Genomic DNA, 21,627 nt, shown 5'->3' on the forward strand with positions numbered 1-21,627 from the left:
TTCAAATTATGGTACTTTCCCCCCCTCATATCCCCCTGAGACGAGAGAATTATGCATTTTATTTCTGGGAAAAATTCTCAGATGACGCAAATATCGTCATTTTGCGTCATCTGAGGATTTTTTAGCCAGAGCCTAAAGACTACAGCCAGTAGAGGGAGCTGTTGCGCATGTTTTCAACCCGCTCATAGGGGAGAGATCTCACTCTCACTCACAGAATGTAAATGCGCATGGCTCGGCCTCTGGCATTCATAACAGAGCCGTGCAGAGAAAGTGAGTGTTTCAACTTTTCAATGAATTCCTATGAAAGTTAAGCTTCCATATGCGATCTGAGAACGCGCCAGACTGGATGCGCGCTGAGAATGACTGCCGTGCTTACCTCAGCTCTGTGCTCTCGTGAGGAATGAAATCTGACTGCGTTTGTCTCGTGACTTTTGTTCGGCTCTCTCACACGTTATTGAACAGACACGTTCAGTTTTTAATTGTAGTGTTTATTCTCTAGCTGAACGAAATTATTGTATTACTATAAAAATGAAACCGACGTTGGGGTGGAGCCGCGGTCGCCAGTGAAGCAAGTGCATTCTGGGGGTTGTTGTCTTTCATCCCCATGAGACAAAAATAAATGTTCTGTCTTTTCACAGTCTAGAAGGCACCAAATTCAAAAGTAATTTCACATTTCTTCTACATAAATGATCTAGTTAAAATACAAAGCTTAATGCTAAATCACTGAAATAACCCTTTAAGAGTTCCTTTCACTGGAACTAAGGGGGCCAAGCCCAACCCATGAAAAACAACCCCACATCCGACGCTTTGCATTGCACTTGGTGATGTAAGGCTTGGATGAGCTGCTCGGCCATGGAAACCCATTCCATGAAGCTCTACACACTGTTCTTGAGCTAATCTGAAGGCCATAGGAAGTTTGGAGGTCTGTAGTTATTGACTCTGCAGAAAGTTGGCGAGTTCTGCGCACTGTGTGCCTCAGCATGCGCTGACCCCGCTCTGTCATTTTTTTTTTTACATAGCCTACCACTTTGTGGCGGAGTTGCTGTTGTTCCCAATTGCTTCCACTTTGTTATAAAATCACAGTCGACCGTGGAATATTTAGTAGTGAGGAAATTTCATGAATGGACTTATTGCACAGGTGGATTATAAGGCAATATATAGCCGGTACATAGGAAAAAATAAGTCAAAAATCAAAAGGTCCCGCACACATCATTACTTGCACACGTATCAAAATAGTTTTATTAACAACATTTCGGTCCCATGACCTTCATCAGGCACGTAAGACGTCTTGATAAACCAAAACAAACACCAGTGAATGAGTTTCAAAAAAATGATTGCTAAAAAAACTGTTTTTATTGATGTCAGAATGAATGTTCTTCCCTTAAATACAGCAGCTTCAGCATTTAAGAAGGCCAGTGTGCAATATGAAAATAAAAACAACGGTCTACAAATGATCTCTGCACTTAAATAATGACTAAATGCACTTATTTTTAATGATTTGGTTTTCTTTTATGACAATACTGTTATCTAAAAATGATCAACATCTTTGGTCAAGTATACAGACAATATCCATATAAAATGTACAAAAAATTAAGAAATATATAAACATTGGATCGTGAATAATCTCAACAAATATGAAAACACTAAACATTAAAATGGAATGTAAAATATATTTGAAAGAAAAAGGCATTGTTGATCCTAGTCAGTAGAGGGCGCTCTTATATAGTCAATGCAAACTGACAAAAAGCTACATTTATGATGTTTTCAGTCGACTAATAAAAGAAAATGTGCTATATTTACGGTTATTTATATTCATGTGCAGTGAAGGAAACTACAGCCATGGGTTATGGCAAGTACCTTATTTTCAGACTTTTCTGACCTTGGAAGCAATTTATCTTTCATTTGTCTTATTCATGGAGAAACGCCTCTAAATATGACCTTTAAGTTAAAACAAACACAAACGTGCCGTGCAAGAGAGTTGCAATGTGTTGAAACGAAAGTGAATATATACATTTCCTCCATATAGGCCGTTATTACAGTGATTGGAGACTCGGGTAGGCAGTATGAAGATCATGTGAGGTGAGGTGTTTTGTTCATTTCGGGCTTCCGGGTACCACATGAATCATTGTTCGGCTGTTCTTTGGGACTATTTAAGTCCGAAAATAATGATTCTATTTGTTCCAATTTAATCATTAATGTGCATTATACAATTATAAGAATTATATATAATTGAATTTTTTTTCACATCAGAATTTCATTATCTGAGCTCTTATTGCCTCTTTTCTGGGACTTATTTACATAGAGGCACATTTGAGTATGTCATGACATTTAATTTCCGATGATAAATGTCCAGCTATATATACCTGTAGGGAAACCCTGAGCAGCATTGCCTGTTATGATTGCTTTTCTTCTGGTCTTTGGACACCAAATGCTGTGATGAAAATGTTCACCACTACGATGATGAACACGAGAGCTGTGACGATGTTCTCCAGAAGATTCAGTATGAAGTGTTTATTTGCGTCATTCAGATTCCACTTCACTGGAGAACAAAAGCAATAACAGCAGCTCATTAAGCAATTCAGAACATTGGCATAAAAGAAAAGGTTATTAAATTGATTTAATAGCTTCTTAAATTAAAATGAAAGGGCAAAATGATCATTATTTGGTGTCAATCTCCAACATCACACACTTTACTCACTGCTCAAGTTGAAAAGAACATTCATGATTAGTGTCAAACCTTCAGTATTAAAAATGAAGCCGGTTTTCCCCCAATTACAGGATGATTGTGCTTTCCACTGGAATCCGTTTTTAACACAGAGTTGTGTTTGAGGAAATACCAGACAGTTAATGATTGCTAGAAAGAGGAGGCTGAGTGCTGTTTAACGTTAAAAAGAGAGGAAGGAGCATTTTTAGATGCTCCAGATTATATTCAGAATGATTCATCTGCTCTTACTCATGTGGACAAAAATAAAAGCAAAAGCAAAAGTATCCCTGATTGGAAACCCCAAAATATTGCAGGACTGACTTTTACCATCTGATGCAAGCATCATGAAATAATGTATTACACCCTTTCTGCTACTTCTATACTACTAGTACTATTTTATCTGTTTTATTATATTAGTTTATTATGCAGTACTGTATACTTTGCACATTAAGGGAATTTTCTGTATGCATGAAATGCTATGTATTTAATGAAACTTGACTGTAATCTCCTTTAAGACATTATTATTTGATCAAATTGCCAAATGTTAAAGGAATAGTTGACCCTGAACCTGCATAGCTTTTCTTTCTCAGGCATAGAACACAAATTGAGTTGTTTTTAGCGCACACGTTTGATTTAATATAATGAACTGTAACCACTGCTGTCAAGCAAGATTTTCACTGAATAATGACTTCAATTTCAATTGTTTTCTATTTTAAAGGTTCACCCAAAAATGAAAAGAATGTCATTAATTTCTCACCCTCATGCCGTTCAACACCCATAAGACCTCCGTTCATCTTCAGAACACAAATGAAGATATTTTTGTTGAATATTTTGTTCATTTAAATCAGTTCATGTGAGTACAGTGCTTCAATATTAATATTATAAAGTGACGAGAATATTTTTGGTGCGCCAAAAAAACTAAACGACTTCTATAGTGATGGCCGATTTCAAAACACTGCTTCATGAAGCTTCGGACCGTTATGAATCAGCTCGATACGAGCGTCAAAGTCACATGATTTCAGCAGTTTGACACGCGATCTGAGTCATGGGCTGCGTCCGAAACCTGGAAAATGCTGCCTTCGGAGTACACATTTCAAGGCAGGAAGGCACGTCCGAATCTAATGTTAGCTTCACTTCCTGTCTGCTGAGATACGTTGATCTGATCGATTTTCGAAGGCAGCCTATTTGTATCCTTCGCTGCCTTTGATATCCCACAATCCTGTGCTTTCCATTCTATGACAGTTGAGCTGGGAAAAAAAGATGGCGTCCGAAAGTTGCGTTTGCTGGTCAGTTTTTGTGTAAATGTACGTTTTTTTACCAACATTTTCTACTTCTGATATAATTTCTAGCGAGAAATTACTAATGTAGTAATTAAATATTTGTTTCGTTCTCACCAAAGCTCTCTCTATTTTGCTGTAGATCATTAAACGGTTACACTGACTAAGAAGTCTGCCCGAAATTAGTTTTGTGTGGTGCCTTCATGCACAAACGAACAACAAGTCATTGTCTGATAAGGCAGCAAGGCAACAAGTCAGCTGCCTAGGTTTTCGGACGCAGCCATGATTTGACACTGATTCATAACGGTCCGAAGCTTCATGAAGCAGTGTTTTGAAGTCGGTCATCACTATATAAGTCGTTATTTCGTTTTTTGGCGCACCAAAAATATTCTCGTCGCTTTATAATATTAATATTGAAGCACCGTACTCACATGAACTGATTTAAATATGTTTTTAGTACATTCATGGATCTTGAGAGAGGAAATGTCATTGCTGGCTATGCAGGCGTCTTCGGATTACAACAATAATATCTTCATTTGTGTTCTGAAGATGAACGGAGGTCTTACGGGTCCATTATTTTCATTTTTGGGTGAACTAACCCTTTAATATACTTTAAAATATAATTTGTTTCTGTGATGCAAAGCTAAATTTTCAGCATCATTCAGTCACATGATCCTTCAGAACTCATTCTAATATGCCGATTTGTTATCAATGTTGGAAACAGTTGTGCTGCTTAATACTTTTTTTTAACCTCTGGTACTTTTTTTCAGGATTCTTTGATTAATAAAAAGTTAAAAAGAACAGCGTCTATTGAAAATAGAACTCTTCTGTAACAATATACACTAGCGTTCAAAAGTTTAGGGTTAGTAATTTTTTTTATTTCTTTTTTATTTTATTATTTTAAGAAGTTAAAGGGATAGTTCACCCAAAAATGAAAATTTGACATTTCGTCCCCTTGGAATTATAAGGTTCTATCTGACATTGTTGTCAAAATTGAGTTATTCACATATTCTTATTCTGTGACAAATTCTTTACATTATGTGATGTTGTTTTTTAAGTTTAAGTTTTTTTGGAACTTTTTATTTAGAAAATAAAAAGGTTCTTTCTACACAGTCAAATGGAATGCAAAAAACGTTAAAGCTCAATATCTCCAAACCAGTCAGAATGCAGATAGAACCTTATAATTCCAAGGTGGCGATTTATCTGCTTACCCCCAGGGCATCCAAGATGTTGTGTACATTTGACCTCACTCGCCGGAAGGGATGGTGTGTTCAAAACTGGTGGACAGTGTTGCATTTGAGGTAAAAAATTATATAAATACTGTTCGGTTTCTCACACAAACCGATCGTTTCGTGTCTTAAAGGGTAACTTCAGTGATTTAGCATTAAGCTTTGTATCAGTAGAAACCCCCATAGTATATTCAAATTATGGTACTTTCCCCCCTCATATCCCCCCGAGACGAGAGAATTATGCATTTTATTTCTGGAAAAAATCATCTGATGACGCAAATATCGTCATTTTGCGTCATCTGATGACTTTTTGACCAGAGGCTAGAGACTACAGCCAGTAGAGGGAGCTGTTGCGCATGTTTTCAACCCGCCCACAGGGGAGAGATCTCACGCACAGAATGTAAATGCGCATGGCTCGGCCTCTGGCATTCATAACGGAGCGGCGCGGAGCAAAGTGAGTGTTTCAACTTTTCAATGAATTCCTATGAAAGTTAAGCTTCCATATGTGATCAGAAAACGCACCAGACTGGACACGGGCTGAGAATGACAGCCGCGCTTACCTCAGCTCTGCTCAGATCTTCTCTCGTGCTGAATTAAATCCTGCTGCGTCTGAACTTTCGTTCGGCTCACTCACACTTTATTGAAAAGACACGTTCAGTTTTTAATTGTAGTGTTTATTCTCTAACTGAACTCTAAAATTATTGTATTATTATGAAGATCAAAACAACGATGGGGGCGGTGTTGGAGTGGCCTCATAGGGCAAGTGCATTCTGGGAGTTGTTGTCTTTCATCCACATGAGACAAAAATCAATTTTCTGTCATTTCTCAGTCTAGAAGGCACCAAATTCAAAAATAATTTCACATTTCTACTACAAAAATGACCCAGTTTAAATACACATTCATCTTCCCAGCGCTGAAGTGCCCCATTAAGACAATGTGACGTCACGAGCCGCAGGGTTTAATTTGAAGTTGTCTTTGCATGTTTTCTTTTACTCTCATAGAATTTGACCCCATTCACATGCATTATATGACTGAGAGACTGCAACGGTTGGAGTTAAAAATCTTAATTTGTGTTCTACTGAAGCAACAAAGTCACCTACATCTTGGATGCCCTGGGGGTAAGCAGATAAACATCACATTTTCATTTTTGGGTGAACTATCTTTAATACTTTTAATACTTTAAGACTTCTATTTTTAATAACTGAATAATTTTGTTGTTCTTTTTAACTTTTTATTCATCACTGAATCCTGAAAAAGATATCAGGGGTTCCAAAAAAATATTAAGCAGCACAACTGTTTCCAACATTGATAATAACCGAGTATCAAATCAGCATTTTAGAATGATTTCTGAAGGATCATGTGACACTGAAGACTGAAGTAATGATGCTGAAAATTCAGGTTTGATCACAGGAATCAATTATATTTTAAAGTATATTAAAATAGAATACCATTATTTTTAATTGTAATATTTCTCAATATTACGTTTTTTTTCTTCTGTATTTTTGATCAAATAAATGCAGGCTTGAGCATTAAACATTACTATATATATATATATATATATATATATATATATATATATATATATATATATATATATATATATATATGTGTGTGTGTGTATAACAGTAAAAATACTTGTGTTCCAAACCAGCGCGTTAATGATTATGATAATGAAATTAAAACAATATGATAACAATGAAAAGTTTACAATATAAAGCAGCATAGCATACCGATTTTGTACAGGTAAAATAACTGGAAGCGAATGACACCGGAAGCCAGACACTTGCTGCGCCCGCTCTTTTGTTAAAAATAAGGTGGATATCTAATCACACATTAATTCATTCTCGTCTCCATATTTTAAAGCCTGTGAACTTGGGATCTCTGCTTGGATGAGCTTCTCTCACCTATGAAGATGAGCAAGACCCCCACGATGATCTGCAGGATGAGGGAGATGCTGATGAGGCTGATGAGAGGGATGTAGAAGGAGAACGTGGGTCCCAGCTCCACGACGGTCTTCAGCTGGGATGCGTTGGCCATCAGCAGCGCTATATCCAGCATGCTCTCCGCTGCACTCTTCTTATTGGCGTAATGGTTCATGTTAATCGGGGTGTCCCTTGACCAGCGGCTCGGCGGAGGACGCTGAACACAACCATGAAATGATGTTACTTATAAAGAGACAAGGTAATGAGTACATCACGCAATGTTTACACAGGTAGATGGAGAAAATATTCTGCAATATGTTTGCAAACAGTGTTATTTTTAAATTATTTATATACTTATATAGTTTTTCCATTAGCCATGTTAGTTAAATTAGCTAATACATTTGTGTTTGTTTTTACATTAATAATTGAGTTAATTTTTTATTTAGTTTTTGTTCAGTTTTATTTCCAGTAGTTGTATTGCTTTAATTTAAACTTAACTCACTGCCATGCAAGGCACCATTTCTAATTTTCATTTACTTTAGGTTTTTCATCTAATACTTATAATTTATTTCAGCCTCTTTTTTCAATTAACACTTTTTATTTGTTAATTATTATAACCCAGTTTGCAAACCGTTTAATACCATTTACCCAAGTTGAAAAAGGATCCTTTTTTTGGAACAACGACTATATTTTAGTGTTTGGGTTATTATCATCAATAAACGCTATCACCAACTTATATTGCTTATATTTTTCTCTGATTTCAAGGGGTAGGTGGAGGGTTAAGGCCATGACATGCTCCTACTTGGCTAAATCACAGTATGCTTAAATCGAATAGATTTTAACTTATGCAGAATATCGTTTTTTTCTATATCGTATCGAATATCGTCAATACCCCATCTATTCATCAGATAGATTGGAGATGTGTGTGATCTATGGTCATATTTCTCAAGTTTAGAAGGAACTGAAAGTCACTTGTTTTTACTCTTTAGGATATGAGATGTTTGTGGCATGTGTGAAAGGAAGGGGTGAGTTCTTAGTTGACCCTGACATGATTTCCTTCCTTCTGTTTTAAACACAAGTTTCGAATGGGACACTGGGAATAGGGTTACAGAAACCTCTGCAGTCTGCACCACAGCAACTAATCAAATGTCAAAATAATTCCCTAAAGCTTTCATTCCAGTAGAATTTTCTGTTTATGACTGATTTATTTATTTATTTTTTTAAATGAAAGCTTAAGAATTCTTATCCCATGAAGCTGTTTTTTGGTAGATTAGACTTCCTCTCTGTGATGTTCTCAAAGCACTAAGGATACATTAACAAGATACAAATAACAAGAGTTGCAAAAGTTCTATTATTAAGCCATAAGACATGAGCGGCTTTGCAATACAGTTATTTTGCCATCGGTAAAGGCTGTTCTTAGAAACAACACAAAGGCACAAAGTGCTTAACTTCCTTTAAATTGGTAGTAAACTCAATCTATTTTGTAAATGCATGTTATAGATCGTATTGGGAACGAATCATCCATGTATAGTATCTCAAAAAAGTGAGTACACCCCCTCACATTTTTGTAAATATTTTATATATTTTCATGGGACAACACTGAAGAAATGACACATTGCTACAATGTAAAGTAGTGAGTGTACAGCTTGTATAAAAGTGTACATTTGCTGCCCCCTCAAAATAACTCAACACACAGCCATTAATGTCTAAACCGCTGGCAACAAAAGTGAGTACACCCCTAAGTAAAAATGTCCAAATTGGGCCCAATTAGCCATTTTCTCTCCCTGGTGTAATGTGACTAGTTAGTGTTACAAGGTCTCAGGTGTGAATGGAGAGCAGGTGTGTTGAGTTTGGTGTTATCGCTCTCACATTTTCTCATACTAGTCACTGGAAGTTCAACATGGCCCCTCATGGCAAATAACTCTCGGAGGATCTGAAAAAAAGAATTGTTGCTCTACATAAAGATGGCATAGACTATAAGAAGATTAGCCAACAGCCTGAAACTGAGCTGCAGCACGGTGGCCAAGACCTTACAGCGGTTTAACAGGACAGGTTCCACTCAGAACAGGCCTCGCCATGGTCGACCAAAGAAGTTGAGTGTACGAGCTCAGCATCATATCAAGAGGTTGGCTTTGCAAAATAGACGTGCGAGTGTTGCCAGCATTGTTGCAGAGGTTAAAGGGGTGGGGGGTCAGCCTGTCAGTGCTCAGATTATACACCGCACACTGCATTAAATTGGTCTGCGTGGCTGTCGTCCCAGAAGGAAGCCTCTTCTAAAGATGATGCACAAGACAGCCCGCAAACCGTTTGCTGAAGACAAGCAGACTACGGACATGGATTACTGGAACCATGTCCTGTGAGATAAACTTACTTGGTTCAGATGATGTAAAGCGTGTGTGGCGGCAACCGGAGTACAAAGACAAGTCTTGCCTGTGTCTTGCCTACAGTAAAGCATGGTGGTGGGAGTGTCATATATATGTTATGTATGTATGTATGTATGTATGTATGTATGTATGTATGTATGTGTATATATATATATATATATATATGCATGCATTGGGGCAAAAAAGTATTTAATCAGCCACCAATTGTACAAGTTCTCCCACTTAAAAAGTTCTCCCACTTATTTTCCACCATCATTTGCAAATAAATTCTTTAAAAAAAAGTATCATTCTGTCCCTCATAGCTGAAGTGTACCTATGATGAAAATTACAGGCCTCTCATCTTTTTAAGTGGGAGAAATTGCACAATTGGTAGCTGACTAAATACTTTTTTGCCCCACTGTGTATGTATGTGTATATATATATATATATATATATGCATGCATTGGGGCAAAAAAGTATTTAATCAGCCACCAATTGTACAAGTTCTCCCACTTAAAAAGTTCTCCCACTTATTTTCCACCATCATTTGCAAATAAATTCTTTAAAAAAAAGTATCATTCTGTCCCTCATAGCTGAAGTGTACCTATGATGAAAATTACAGGCCTCTCATCTTTTTAAGTGGGAGAAATTGCACAATTGGTAGCTGACTAAATACTTTTTTGCCCCACTGTGTATGTGTGTGTATATATATTAGTGGTGGGCCGTTATCGCGTTAACGTGAGACTCTTATTGGGCGATAAAAAAAAATATCGCCGTTAATCTATTCTCAAGTTGGGTTGGGAGCTGGGTGTACCATGCAAGCTATGATGACTTTCACCTTGATATTTTAGCGCGGATGTACACCTAGCCGAATTGCACTGTAGGGGCGAGAGAACGAGTCTTCGAACCTGTGTGTATGCCTACTAGTGTTGTCAAAAATATCCATATTTCGCTATGTATCGATACTGAAATATCTGAAACGATACGATACTCATTTGCTACAGTATCGATACCAGCTGTGCTCTTCTCTACGACCGACAGCGATTTGACACGCACCCGCCTCCTCTCATTCAGTCCGGTTAACCCTCTGAACATAGCGAACGCGTGTTCTGCTGGATTTTTCCTCATGACAGCGTGTTAGTATTGGTGTGACTGGTCTGAATTTCGCGCGGGGTTGCACATAACGTTAATTCTTCTAATTCCTGCAGATTTCGCGCTCGCATCTGAAGCGCACACACACATACCGTAATAAAGCCGCCTCTGACATTCAAGTGCAAAAATGAGCTCCTTTTTCCAGCTTATTAATGGTCAAATACACTCAAAAATGTCTCAATGCCCATCTTGGGGAGATTTAACGTAAACACAGTCGTAACCAGCTCACAGGAACAGTGTTCGGGATCCATGCGTGCGTCAGGTCTTAAAGGGACAGACGTTATTTATTATTCAAACTACAAAAAGACAAACGATCACTTACGAGCACACATTCTGAATGCCTTGAATGCCTATATATATATATATATATATATATATTATATATGACACCGTGTCATTATTTATTTAACAAATACTAGGCCAAAATGGAGAAGCCATGGGTGACAAACTAAGGAAAGACTTACTGCTTCCATAGAAATTAGGAGGGTAAGTAACGGTCAGGCACTGCTAATCAAATGCCTTTGATTAACTGATCATTGGCAAGTGTGATCACCTCTATAAAAGCAGAGGTTTTGTCAGTTTGCTGGATTCAGATGCGTGTTAACACAATGCCAAGAAGGAAAGACATCAGCAATGATCTTAGAGAAGCAATTTGTTGCTGTCCATCAATCTGAGAAGGTTTATAGGGCCATTTCCAAACAATTTGAAGTCCATCATTCTACAGTGACGAAGATTATTCACAAGTGGAAAACATTCAAGACAGTTGCCAATCTTCCCTGAAGTGGACGTCCCAGCAAATGCACCCCAAGATCAGATTGTGCAACCAAATTGCAACCAAAAAACCCTAATAGCTACATCTCAGACTCTACAGGCCTCAGTTAACATGTTAAATGTTAAAGTTCATGACCGTCCATTTAGAAAAAGACTGGACAAGTATGGCATGTTTGGAAGAGTTGCCAGGAGAAAGCTTCTCTTTGTTAAGTTGAATCTGAACAAACCACAAGACATCTGGAACAATGTCCTTTGAACAGATGAGACCAAAGTGGAGATTGTCCCTAATGCACAGAGCCACATTTGGAGAGAACCAAACACAGAATATCAGCACAAACACCTCATACCAAATGTCCATCACACTGGTGGAGGGTTGATGAGTGCAGCCACGGGATCTGGGCAGCTTGCGGTCTTTGAGTCTACCATGAACTCTTAAGTATTGAGAATGAGGAGATACGTCATGGTCGTGGGCGGAGTCTGGCCCGTACACCATTCCGGGATCCGACGCTATCGGTTGCCAGGGGTAACATTGTAAGAGCGAAACAGAGATCAGAGCAGGAAAGACGGCTCGAGGAATTATCATCGCGGCGTTTAAGCGGAGAAATTACGAGAAAACTTGAAATGGAGAAGAAGAGGTCTCGTACAGGGAGAAACTTACTACCAGCGCCAAGCTGAGGTATTTAGAGAAGCTGATATCAAAAACGTTGACCCATACGAGCTGCCACGGCAGAACTCTTTACCACCTTGCACTGAAATGTTTCTATAAATATATTTCCTGTGCATTCTGAATAATAAATATATCTCCCCACTATCCTGCAGCAGTCCAGTGCTCGTCATCCTTAGCAGTGTTTTTCTCTTACTGATCATATTTTGTACCTGTTGAGTTTATATTTTTAAATTAATTTGACTAAAAATTTAAATGATCGTTTGTGTGCGCTGGTGCTTTTATTCCAGCCTTCTTGAGTAGAATGAATGCTCGGTACGTGCTTTAAATGGATGTAATGTTAACCATGTTAAATATTGAATTAATCTTAAACAGTGATGCACAGTAGAGGAAAATGACAGTCAACTAGGCCTACCTTGAATATTAATTAAGCGTTTTGGGCATAAACATGTTTATAGCATACAGTAAAATGACCGACAATGAAAAATGACAGAATAGTGATCAACATGTTTAATACAAATAAATAAAGGTTCGTATTGATCAAGTGTCTCACACTTCAGCATCGCGCTCACTAGTTAAGACCATGACTGACACCCTGTGGTGAAATAATGGCGTACGTTTACCAGCCGCTGCTTTCTCAGATCGGCTTGGGTGGATTAAAACTTAATGTTCAGTTGAGTTTGGAAAACTATGTACATAGTAATCATCAGAATATCTCTTCTCCAGTCTCTGTCCGAATTCATTACCTGGCGGGCAGACCCCCAAAATGGCGGAAGGGGGGCGGGGCGCTGTGTCGTGACGACATCTCCTCATTCTCAATTAATAAGCAGTGTTGGGAATAACGGCGTTATAGATAAACGGCGTTACTAACGGAATTACTTTTTTCAGTAACGAGTAATCAAACGAATTACTGTTTCTTCCGTTACAACGCCGTTAGCGTTACTGAGGAAAAAAATGCGGCGTTACTATAATTGAGCTCACTGAAGCGGTTTTCATCCGAACAGGCTCTCTGTCAGTCAGACCTGCAGAGCGCGCGTGTGTGTGTGTGTGTGTGTGCGCGCGCGCGCGCTACCCATGCGTGTTGGGGGTTGGGTTGGGTGGTACACAACTGATGATGATTGGTGGGTGGGAGACAAGGTTGAGGTTGATAGGTTGAGTCCAGACACACACCTTTGACGCACACGCATATGCACAGTCAGCGATGGCAGTCCAACGACTTCAAAGGTAGCTATCGCAAACTGGAAGTATAAGCGCTACTTTTCCCTCGTTGAGGTGAACGGTAAGAATGTTTATAAACATATAAACATTACATAAATTTAACGTGAAGCTTATGCCCAGGGAGAAAGAGTCTATCCACGTCGGTGGCAAGTAATTCTATTTCTAATCTAATGAAGCCTCACGTCATCACAGCCACAATATTAGTGGCTAAAAACCCAGGTGATAACGTGAGCTCCACTACCAGAGGAGTAGCAGAGAATGTCTAATATGGCGAGAAGTTTCACTCTCACTGAACTTCCGGCTTCTGAACTGGTTGCAGTTCCTCTCTGATTCCATATGAGGGCGCTCACAGGACGAGTGCAGAATGAATGGAGGTCTATGGCGCTATACCAATAAAAATCCACTTTTCTCAGGATATAATTTTTTATCTAGTAATTTGAATGTTGTATTCGAAAGGAAATGCAAATAAATTACACATTGCTGGGTGTTAGATTTTTTAGAGTCACTTATTTGCTTTAAAAAGTCTTTTAAAGTGTCAATGACGTCATACACATGTACGACCAGAGATACTGCTTAACGGCAATCCTTCAGTCGCTCTGGTGCTTTCGCGCTCTGCACTTTCTTTTCTCTCGAGGCATCGACAACACAGCTGACACAGGTAAATACACGTGCTAGAAGAGTTTTTGTTTTGTTTGTTTCTGGTCCCGCTTCAGATGACACGATGCCATCAAGCGGGATCTCTGGTCGTAATCAGTCCTTCACTGACCAATCAGCGTTCATTAGCAGAATGCTAGCGTGTTATGGACAACAACAACTCAACCTGTAAGAAATCAAAAGGACATAAGTACTCGTTCATTCAACTTTCGACCTAAAACCCATGTTGAACTTGCAAAATCTACAATCATTTCTGAGATTTCTCAACGGCAATCGGGTGAAAGAGACAAATTTAGCCGTCAAGCCCCATTGACTTCCATTCATTTTGCACTCATGGCGATCGCCCCCAGTGGAACTCTGGTGGTACTACAACCAAAATTCTGTACAACAGGGCTTAATAGGGAGTGGGCAGGCTCTCCGTAGACGGGCTCTGGGAGTAGTAAAGAAGTACTGCTACTATTTACACAATATTTACACTATAGTAGGTCTACTGATAATATTTACACAATATGTACACTATAGTAGGTCTACTGATAATATTAACAATAATATATTGAATTTGATAGGTGTCTCACATTGTCCCACAGCAACATTACAATAGTGTACATTAATGTACAATGTTTTATAATAATAATTTATTCTATTTAGTGTCCAATTCATTCATTTAACATATTTAATATTGGGGGCATCCAAGTTATTTGACATATTTGAACATTTGAAGAAAAAAAAAGTAACACATTAGTTACTTTCCCTGGTAATTAGTTACTTTTATAATGATGTTACTCAGTTACTAACTCAGTTACTATTTGTAAGAAGTAACTAGTAACTATAACTAATTACTTTTTTAAAGTAACGTGCCAAACACTGTTAATAAGTAATCTAGAGTCAAATGTGAGGCCATCTGTTAGACAGCTAAACGAAACTTTTAAAACAAGATAATACACAGCTGGTCATGTGATCCGTGAGATTTAGCTTTCTGAGAACACTAAGAGGAAGAGCTCTGCATGCCTCTCGCTAATGCGGCTCTGTGAACACAAAAGCATTATTCTTCTCTATTATGGTGAAGGAGAGGTCAGGCTGCAGGTGTGAGCGTGTCCTTATGGGCTTTTGGTGTCACGTTATTACGTCTGCCTTATGCTGCTTGACACTCACCAGCTGGTCAGCAGACTTGCGTCTTCAGGGTTAACAAAAATATATGAACTCCCCCAGACTACTAAGTTTATGAGATGGCAGAAAATGTCTCATCATTGGTTAAGACTGACTGCATAGCCACATGTTCTTCGGGCTCTTAGGTGGAGTGGGAAACAGGTGTTGACTTTGGGTATGGTTCAGTCCAGCTGCCCAACAGAAGGACTCTTGTGCCTATGCTGGGAGCGCAATGCTAACACACAGGGCTTGACATTAACTTTTTTTCTCACCAGCTACTGTGGCCAGTGGTTTTCCGAAGTTATTAGCAACTCAGCATTAACACACACACCAGACGCATGCGCACAGAGCTGGATGTCGTGCGTCCGTGAGTATTAAACTACTAGACGAGTTCTCTTTCATGTGCTATTGCGATTAAACTGTCAACTGCACACAAGGTTATGTCAGAAACACACAAAGCTCACACGAAAACAGTGTCTGTGTGTGCACTTATGCAGCAAGTACAGAAATCCCGTGTGTATATTAGATCTGTGTACTAAAGTGAAAGCAGTGTAATATACAGTACCTACTGCTGCTGTTAATATGAATCAAACAACAAAAGATAAACACAAAATCACTCGCTGCTCTTGACTGAATAACTTTAGTAGCTTTATTAAGAACACATTTCTAACTTGAATGCTGCTGTTAAATGCTCTGGTAAGGAGATAAACAAGGCGGGGTCTATTCTAATAGAGACAGAGCGACACGCTTCATAATCTGAAGACCACGCCCACTGTGGGAGGAAAACAATCAAACCGTCTCCATTGACTTTGTATTGCGTGAAGCGGCCTCCTTGTCATTTTTGACTTATAACAAAAAAAAGAACAATGTCTAAAAGCTGATATGTGACAAGGTGTACAGTAAACAAGCTAAACAACCCAGAACCAAAAACCCAGAAATTTTTATAAGCTGTTGACCCAAAAAAAACGAGCGTTTAAGGACAAAAAAAGTGGATACAGGCAATTGAGACAGACCACGACATGTTATATTACACTGAGAACCTCACCCACTAGAGGGGAAAATAATCAGAGACAGGAAATATAATCTATAAAACTGACATTTGGATATTTGACTTAACAGTGACTAAATGTTTACTGCACACATAGACATACTGAGTGTCGGGATCCCAAAATGTACCCATTCTTCCTGCTCCTGCTTCACGTCTTATTGCCTGTATCCTCTTTTGGCTCCTTAAACACTCGTTTTTCTGGGTCGACAGCTTATAAAAACTTATTTCTGTGTTTTTTAGCTTGTTTGCTGTACACCTTGTCACACAACATTATGTTGTGTGTATTTGACTGTTAAAGCGCAATTGTGTGAAAAACGACTAAATTTAGTACTGAGAGGCGGCTTTATATGCACACACTCCAGGTGTGAGCACAAAATCTGCAAGAATGAGTCAAATTATGCGCAATACGCACAATCCCACGGCGAAATTCAAGCCCTGTAACGCCAACTATATTCATCCGGAGCAAAGAAACAAGTGAATGAGGGGGCAACATGACATCATGACTTTGCGTAAACATACACGGCACTTTCTAAAGCCAAATGGCGTGTTATCTGTACGCATTTTGAGCTATCCGCGTGTATGTGTACGGCCTGTGATTCCGCGTGTATGTGTACGCCGTGTGATTCCGCGTGTATGTGTACGCCGTGTGATTCCGCGTGTATGTGTACGCCGTGTGATTCCGCGTGTATGTGTACGCCGTGTGATTCCGCGTGTATGTGTACGCCGTGTGATTCCGCGTGTATGTGTACGCCGTGTGATTCCGCGTGTATGTGTACGTCGTGTGATTCCGTGTGTATGTGTACGCCGTGTGATTCCGCGTGTATGTGTACGCCGTGTGATTCCGCGTGTATGTGTACGCCGTGTGATTCCGCGTGTATGTGTACGCCGTGTGATTCCGCGTGTATGTGTACGCCGTGTGATTCCGTGTGTATGTGTATGCCGTGTGATTCCGCGTGTATGTGTACGCCGTGTGATTCCGCGTGTATGTGTACGCCGTGTGATTCCGCGTGTATGTGTACGCCGTGTGATTCCGCGTGTATGTGTACGCCGTGTGATTCCGCGTGTATGTGTACGCCGTGTGATTCCGCGTGTATGTGTACGCCGTGTGATTCCGCGTGTATGTGTACACCGTGTGATTCCGCGTGTATGTGTACGGCGTGTGATTCCGCGTGTATGTGTACGCCGTGTGATTCCGCGTGTATGTGTACGCCGTGTGATTCCGCGTGTATGTGTACGCCGTGTGATTCCGCGTGTATGTGTACGCCGTGTGATTCCGCGTGTATGTGTACGCCGTGTGATTCCGCGTGTATGTGTACGCCGTGTGATTCCGCGTGTATGTGTACGCCGTGTGATTCCGCGTGTATGTGTACGCCGTGTGATTCCGCGTGTATGTGTACACCGTGTGATTCCACGTGTATGTGTACGGCGTGTGATTCCGCGTGTATGTGTACGCCGTGTGATTCCGCGTGTATGTGTACGCCGTGTGATTCCGCGTGTATGTGTACGCCGTGTGATTCCGCGTGTATGTGTACGCCGTGTGATTCCGCGTGTATGTGTACGCCGAAACGAACATCATATCCGCGTGTATGTGTACGCCGTGTGATTCCGCGTGTATGTGTACGACGAACATCATCTCCGCGTGTATATGAAGGCCGTGTGATTCCGCATGTATGTCTACGGCGTGTGATTCCGCGTGTATGTGTACGCCGTGTGATTCCGCGTGTATGTGTACGCCGAAACGAACATCATCTCCGCGTGTATGTGTACGCTGTGTGATTCCGCATAAATGTAAATGGATTTATAAACATACTAAATTATGTTTTTTTGAAAATGTAAAAATGCAGAATGTTTCTTGTGATGGGTAGGTTTAGGGGCAGGGGCAGTGTGTGTGTGTGTGTGTGTGTATGTGTGCGTGCGTGTGTGTGTGATGGGTAGGTTTAGGGGTAGGGGCAGTGTAGGGGGACAGAATGAAACGGCGTTGATAAACACGCTAAAAATCGATTACGCGTCCGTCTTGATAGCACACCAAAATGGCATAGCGAATTGGCGTGTCATACATACGATATTTCATGAGATCAGTCTGGAGGGGAGGCGGGTTTGTGTCAACTCGCTGTCAGAGACCAGAGAGAGAGAAAGTGCAGCTGGTATTGTGTATCTATTCTGCGCAAAATTAAATTTGGAAGCGTTTCAGGTATTTCAGTATCGATATGTATCGGAAAAATCGATATTTTTGACAACACTACATTGCACTTAGTTTACTATTTCAGATGCATTTTAAAGAGTACAATTGAAGTGTGTAGTGACTGTGTCTGTGTGTAGTGACAAGTATAACTCCCTTCCTGAAGAAAACTGAATCAGTTATCTAAATGTCACAGCCTGGGGTCTCTTCCTCTTTCTCTGCCCTGCTATGGATCCTGCAGCTCTATTAAAAATCTAAATGTTATGTGAGCTGCTGGAGATGCCAGAAGAGTTCCACAGGCTACACTTAAATTAAACTGTTGCATACACATAAGTAAAGCTATCATAAACATAGACATGGCAACCCTAGCAGTTTATAATGACTTACATGGGCAGCACTTTTCAGAACCCTGTTCATACCTTCCTTATGTTAATCTGCTATATATGTAGTATACTCATTATGTAACTATTATTGAAATTGAATGTACAGCTGAGGTGTACAGTGTGCATGTATTTTAATTAAGGTAGCAGTCCAAAGTAAATTACTGCAGTTACCACGCGTACTTTTCTGTATGTGTTTATCTTGTCTTTCAGACTGTATTTAGAACCACTTCACTGGCACAGATGCAGTATCTTACTTAAAACAGCACAGCTGCTGTTACTAGTTCAGAAATAATTTGGGCAAAGTGGTAACTGTAATGCAAATGCGATCAAAAAACTAGACCTACAGTACATTCCCACTTCAGAATTATGTTTTGAACGGTTAGCTGTGCTCATACCTTCATGTGTTAAATGTATTTTCTTTCTTTTTTTCTTTGCGGTGAGACTATTTATGGACCTGGCTGTGGCACTAGAATAAGAATCAGTGGTCTTGACCATAATATTACTCAAATATTACATCATACCAAAGCAGGTGGAGGTGCCTTTTCCACTTGGCATAGAAATGAGCCACATGAATCACTGCCCTTTCAGTCTGCCTAAACACACAATGTCTTAAACGTTGGTGTTGCCCACAGGAATGATGATATGTTTGATTTTGTGTCTCAGGATGTTTGTTGGATGAAAAAAAATCCCACTGGTATTAAGATGTTGGTCTAGTCTTTTAACCACTCCACCTCACCTTTCTCCGATTTGTGGGTTTTTTTTTTCTTGGTTGCACTTTAGATTAGGGTCCAATTCTTATTTTTAACTAACTATGGCTTTTGCCTCAATAAACTCCTAATTAGTGCTTTTTAATAGTTAGTAATGTAGTTGTTAAATTTAGTTATTGGGTAGGATTAAGGGATAAAATATGGTCATAGAGAATAAGAAATTAATTTGTATTTTATATACTAATAAACGGCCAACATCCTAGTAATATGCATGCTAGTAAGCTATTAATAGTGAGAATTGGACCCTAAACCAAAGTGTTACCGTTTTTTTCAATGCATACATTAAGTGTAAGATTAACACATTAAAATTCAAAGCTTACATTGGTGAAAAGCATTGATTAATTGTAACAGGGGAAAAAAACTTCTAATGAGAAATGGTGACCTGTCACAGCACTTAGAATACACACACATATATATATATATATATATATATATATATATATATATATATATATATATATATATATATATATATATATATATAGGAACTACTATATATTAATTAATTTGTTAACTGTAATTGATCTTACGTTATATATATATATATATATATATAAGATAATACACATATTAAATATTGTGAGAAATGTTGGCTCTCGGAATTCCATTCGTAAACCATCGTGTTTTTTAGCTGGTTAGTGAGGTATTAGATACAAAGTTTTAGTTGTCACTTCTAACATTGAAGTGACTTACGTTGCATGTTACGTTATTTTGTTCATATTTAGGCTATATTATTTTCGTGTCACGTGCAACGTTTATGGTGTGTTTGAGTAAGACAGTGCTGCGTTGCATTTATACCTCAACTGACAGAGTTTATTAGTGTCTTTCAGTGTCTATTGTTGAGGGTTACACGGCTCGGTGATCTCATCATAAGTCTGGACGCGATGGAGCGGAACACCAGAGTAATGAATGAATAAGAGGTTTGTTTCTAGACTTTAAACCGCTTTTGTCCCGCGCGCTTTCGTGTTGACCAGCGAATACTCGTTGCCACTTACAACCATCCGTTACTGTAAACAAACATCCCGGACACAGTCGAAAGCGACTTCGATCAGCTCAAGATCTGTAAATGTATAAGATTTACCCCCATAACATCCCTCCAGTTAGACTCATCCATACAAGTGCATTCATTGGATTACAGTATGGATGATTATACAGGAGGATGTAACGTTACACACATTCCTATAGTGATATACAAATAAACGCTTAAATTCAGACTGCCCAAACCAAACTCTTCGACATAAGAGTGTTATTCGTGAATGTATATATACATTTGTCTAACCGATTGGCTTCCATAGACACCCATAGGCTATAATAGGTTAAACTTTTATACCAACATCCCATTGGCGGATGCGTTTGTGATCGATCTGTTCAAAATCACTCACCTCTCCCGATTCGCCTCTGTTAGCATCTCCATTCAACTCAATCTCTTCTGAAGCCATAATCCTTCCTTTGATTGTATCGAGCAGTCCGTGAATAGCAGGGTTTTTGATCTCAGGGTTTTTTTTGGTGTGTTAGTGGTGTATTATGATCTCATGGACGATGAAAGGAAAAGGGGGCTGGACAAACGACTGCCAATCACTGCAGCAGAGATGTTGGATTCATTCATTTGAGTCGGTTCTTTTGAATCATTTCATGCGAAGAGAATTTTACTGAACGTACAAAACGTTTTCAGCTAGAATATCCTGTAAATGTATTTTAACAGTGTCTGATGTACATGCAAATTATATTTACTAGTTTCTAAATGTTCTTGTTAGTACACGCAGAATCATTGCTGCATGCTGATGTTACACCACAAACACGATCATTTATAGAAATACGTAACGTAATAAACTGTAACATGTGCTATATATCAGAAATATTTATAGTAGGCCTACATAAAACGTAAAATGTTACTTTATGTAAAAGAATGGCTGTTTTCATACGGTTGTTTTAAATTGTTCGAAAGAACCGATTCTCAGAAACGAGTCTTTCGATCACTAAGTGCAGGCTTGATACTTTGTCAACAAAGTTAGCCGCCTGTTGCCACAGTAAGACCAAAGATCGTGCTCTTATCGGTGTTGAAATTATTATTAGTATAATAGGCCGGTATGATCACTTCCGACGTTTTGCAACATTTTTGAGTGGTGGAGTCATATTTCAGTTAAAGAAGT

At 39.1% G+C, this 21,627-nt stretch overlaps 1 protein-coding gene across 1 annotated transcript; it reads right to left on the reverse strand.

Moving 5' to 3' along the window:
* Positions 1–1,013: 1,013 nt before the first annotated feature.
* Positions 1,014–21,050, reverse strand: ninj1 (ninjurin 1). The gene is made up of 3 exons (XM_079844921.1): positions 20,860–21,050; positions 7,115–7,349; positions 1,014–2,539 (listed from the first exon to the last, which is right to left on the reverse strand). The coding sequence occupies exons 1-3, from the start codon at positions 20,914–20,916 to the stop codon at positions 2,394–2,396; spliced, it is 438 nt and encodes a 145-aa protein (XP_079701047.1). The 5' UTR covers positions 20,917–21,050; the 3' UTR covers positions 1,014–2,393.
* Between the last annotated feature and the right edge of the window lie 577 nt (positions 21,051–21,627).

Source organism: Gobio gobio (assembly GCF_949357685.1).
Source record: "Gobio gobio genome assembly, chromosome: 19".
In the NCBI taxonomy this organism is placed as follows: Eukaryota; Metazoa; Chordata; class Actinopteri; order Cypriniformes; family Gobionidae; genus Gobio; species Gobio gobio.

Coding starts and splice junctions, on each gene's coding strand:
- ninj1 (XM_079844921.1), bottom strand. CDS start 20,916: ATGGCTTCAGAAGAGATTGAGTTGAATGGAGATGCTAACAGAGGCGAA. Junction 7,350..20,859: donor ACAGAGGCGAATCGGGAGAG/GTGAGTGATTTT, acceptor GGTTGTGTTCAG/CGTCCTCCGCCGAGCCGCTG. Junction 2,540..7,114: donor GGTCTTGCTCATCTTCATAG/GTGAGAGAAGCT, acceptor TTTGTTCTCCAG/TGAAGTGGAATCTGAATGAC.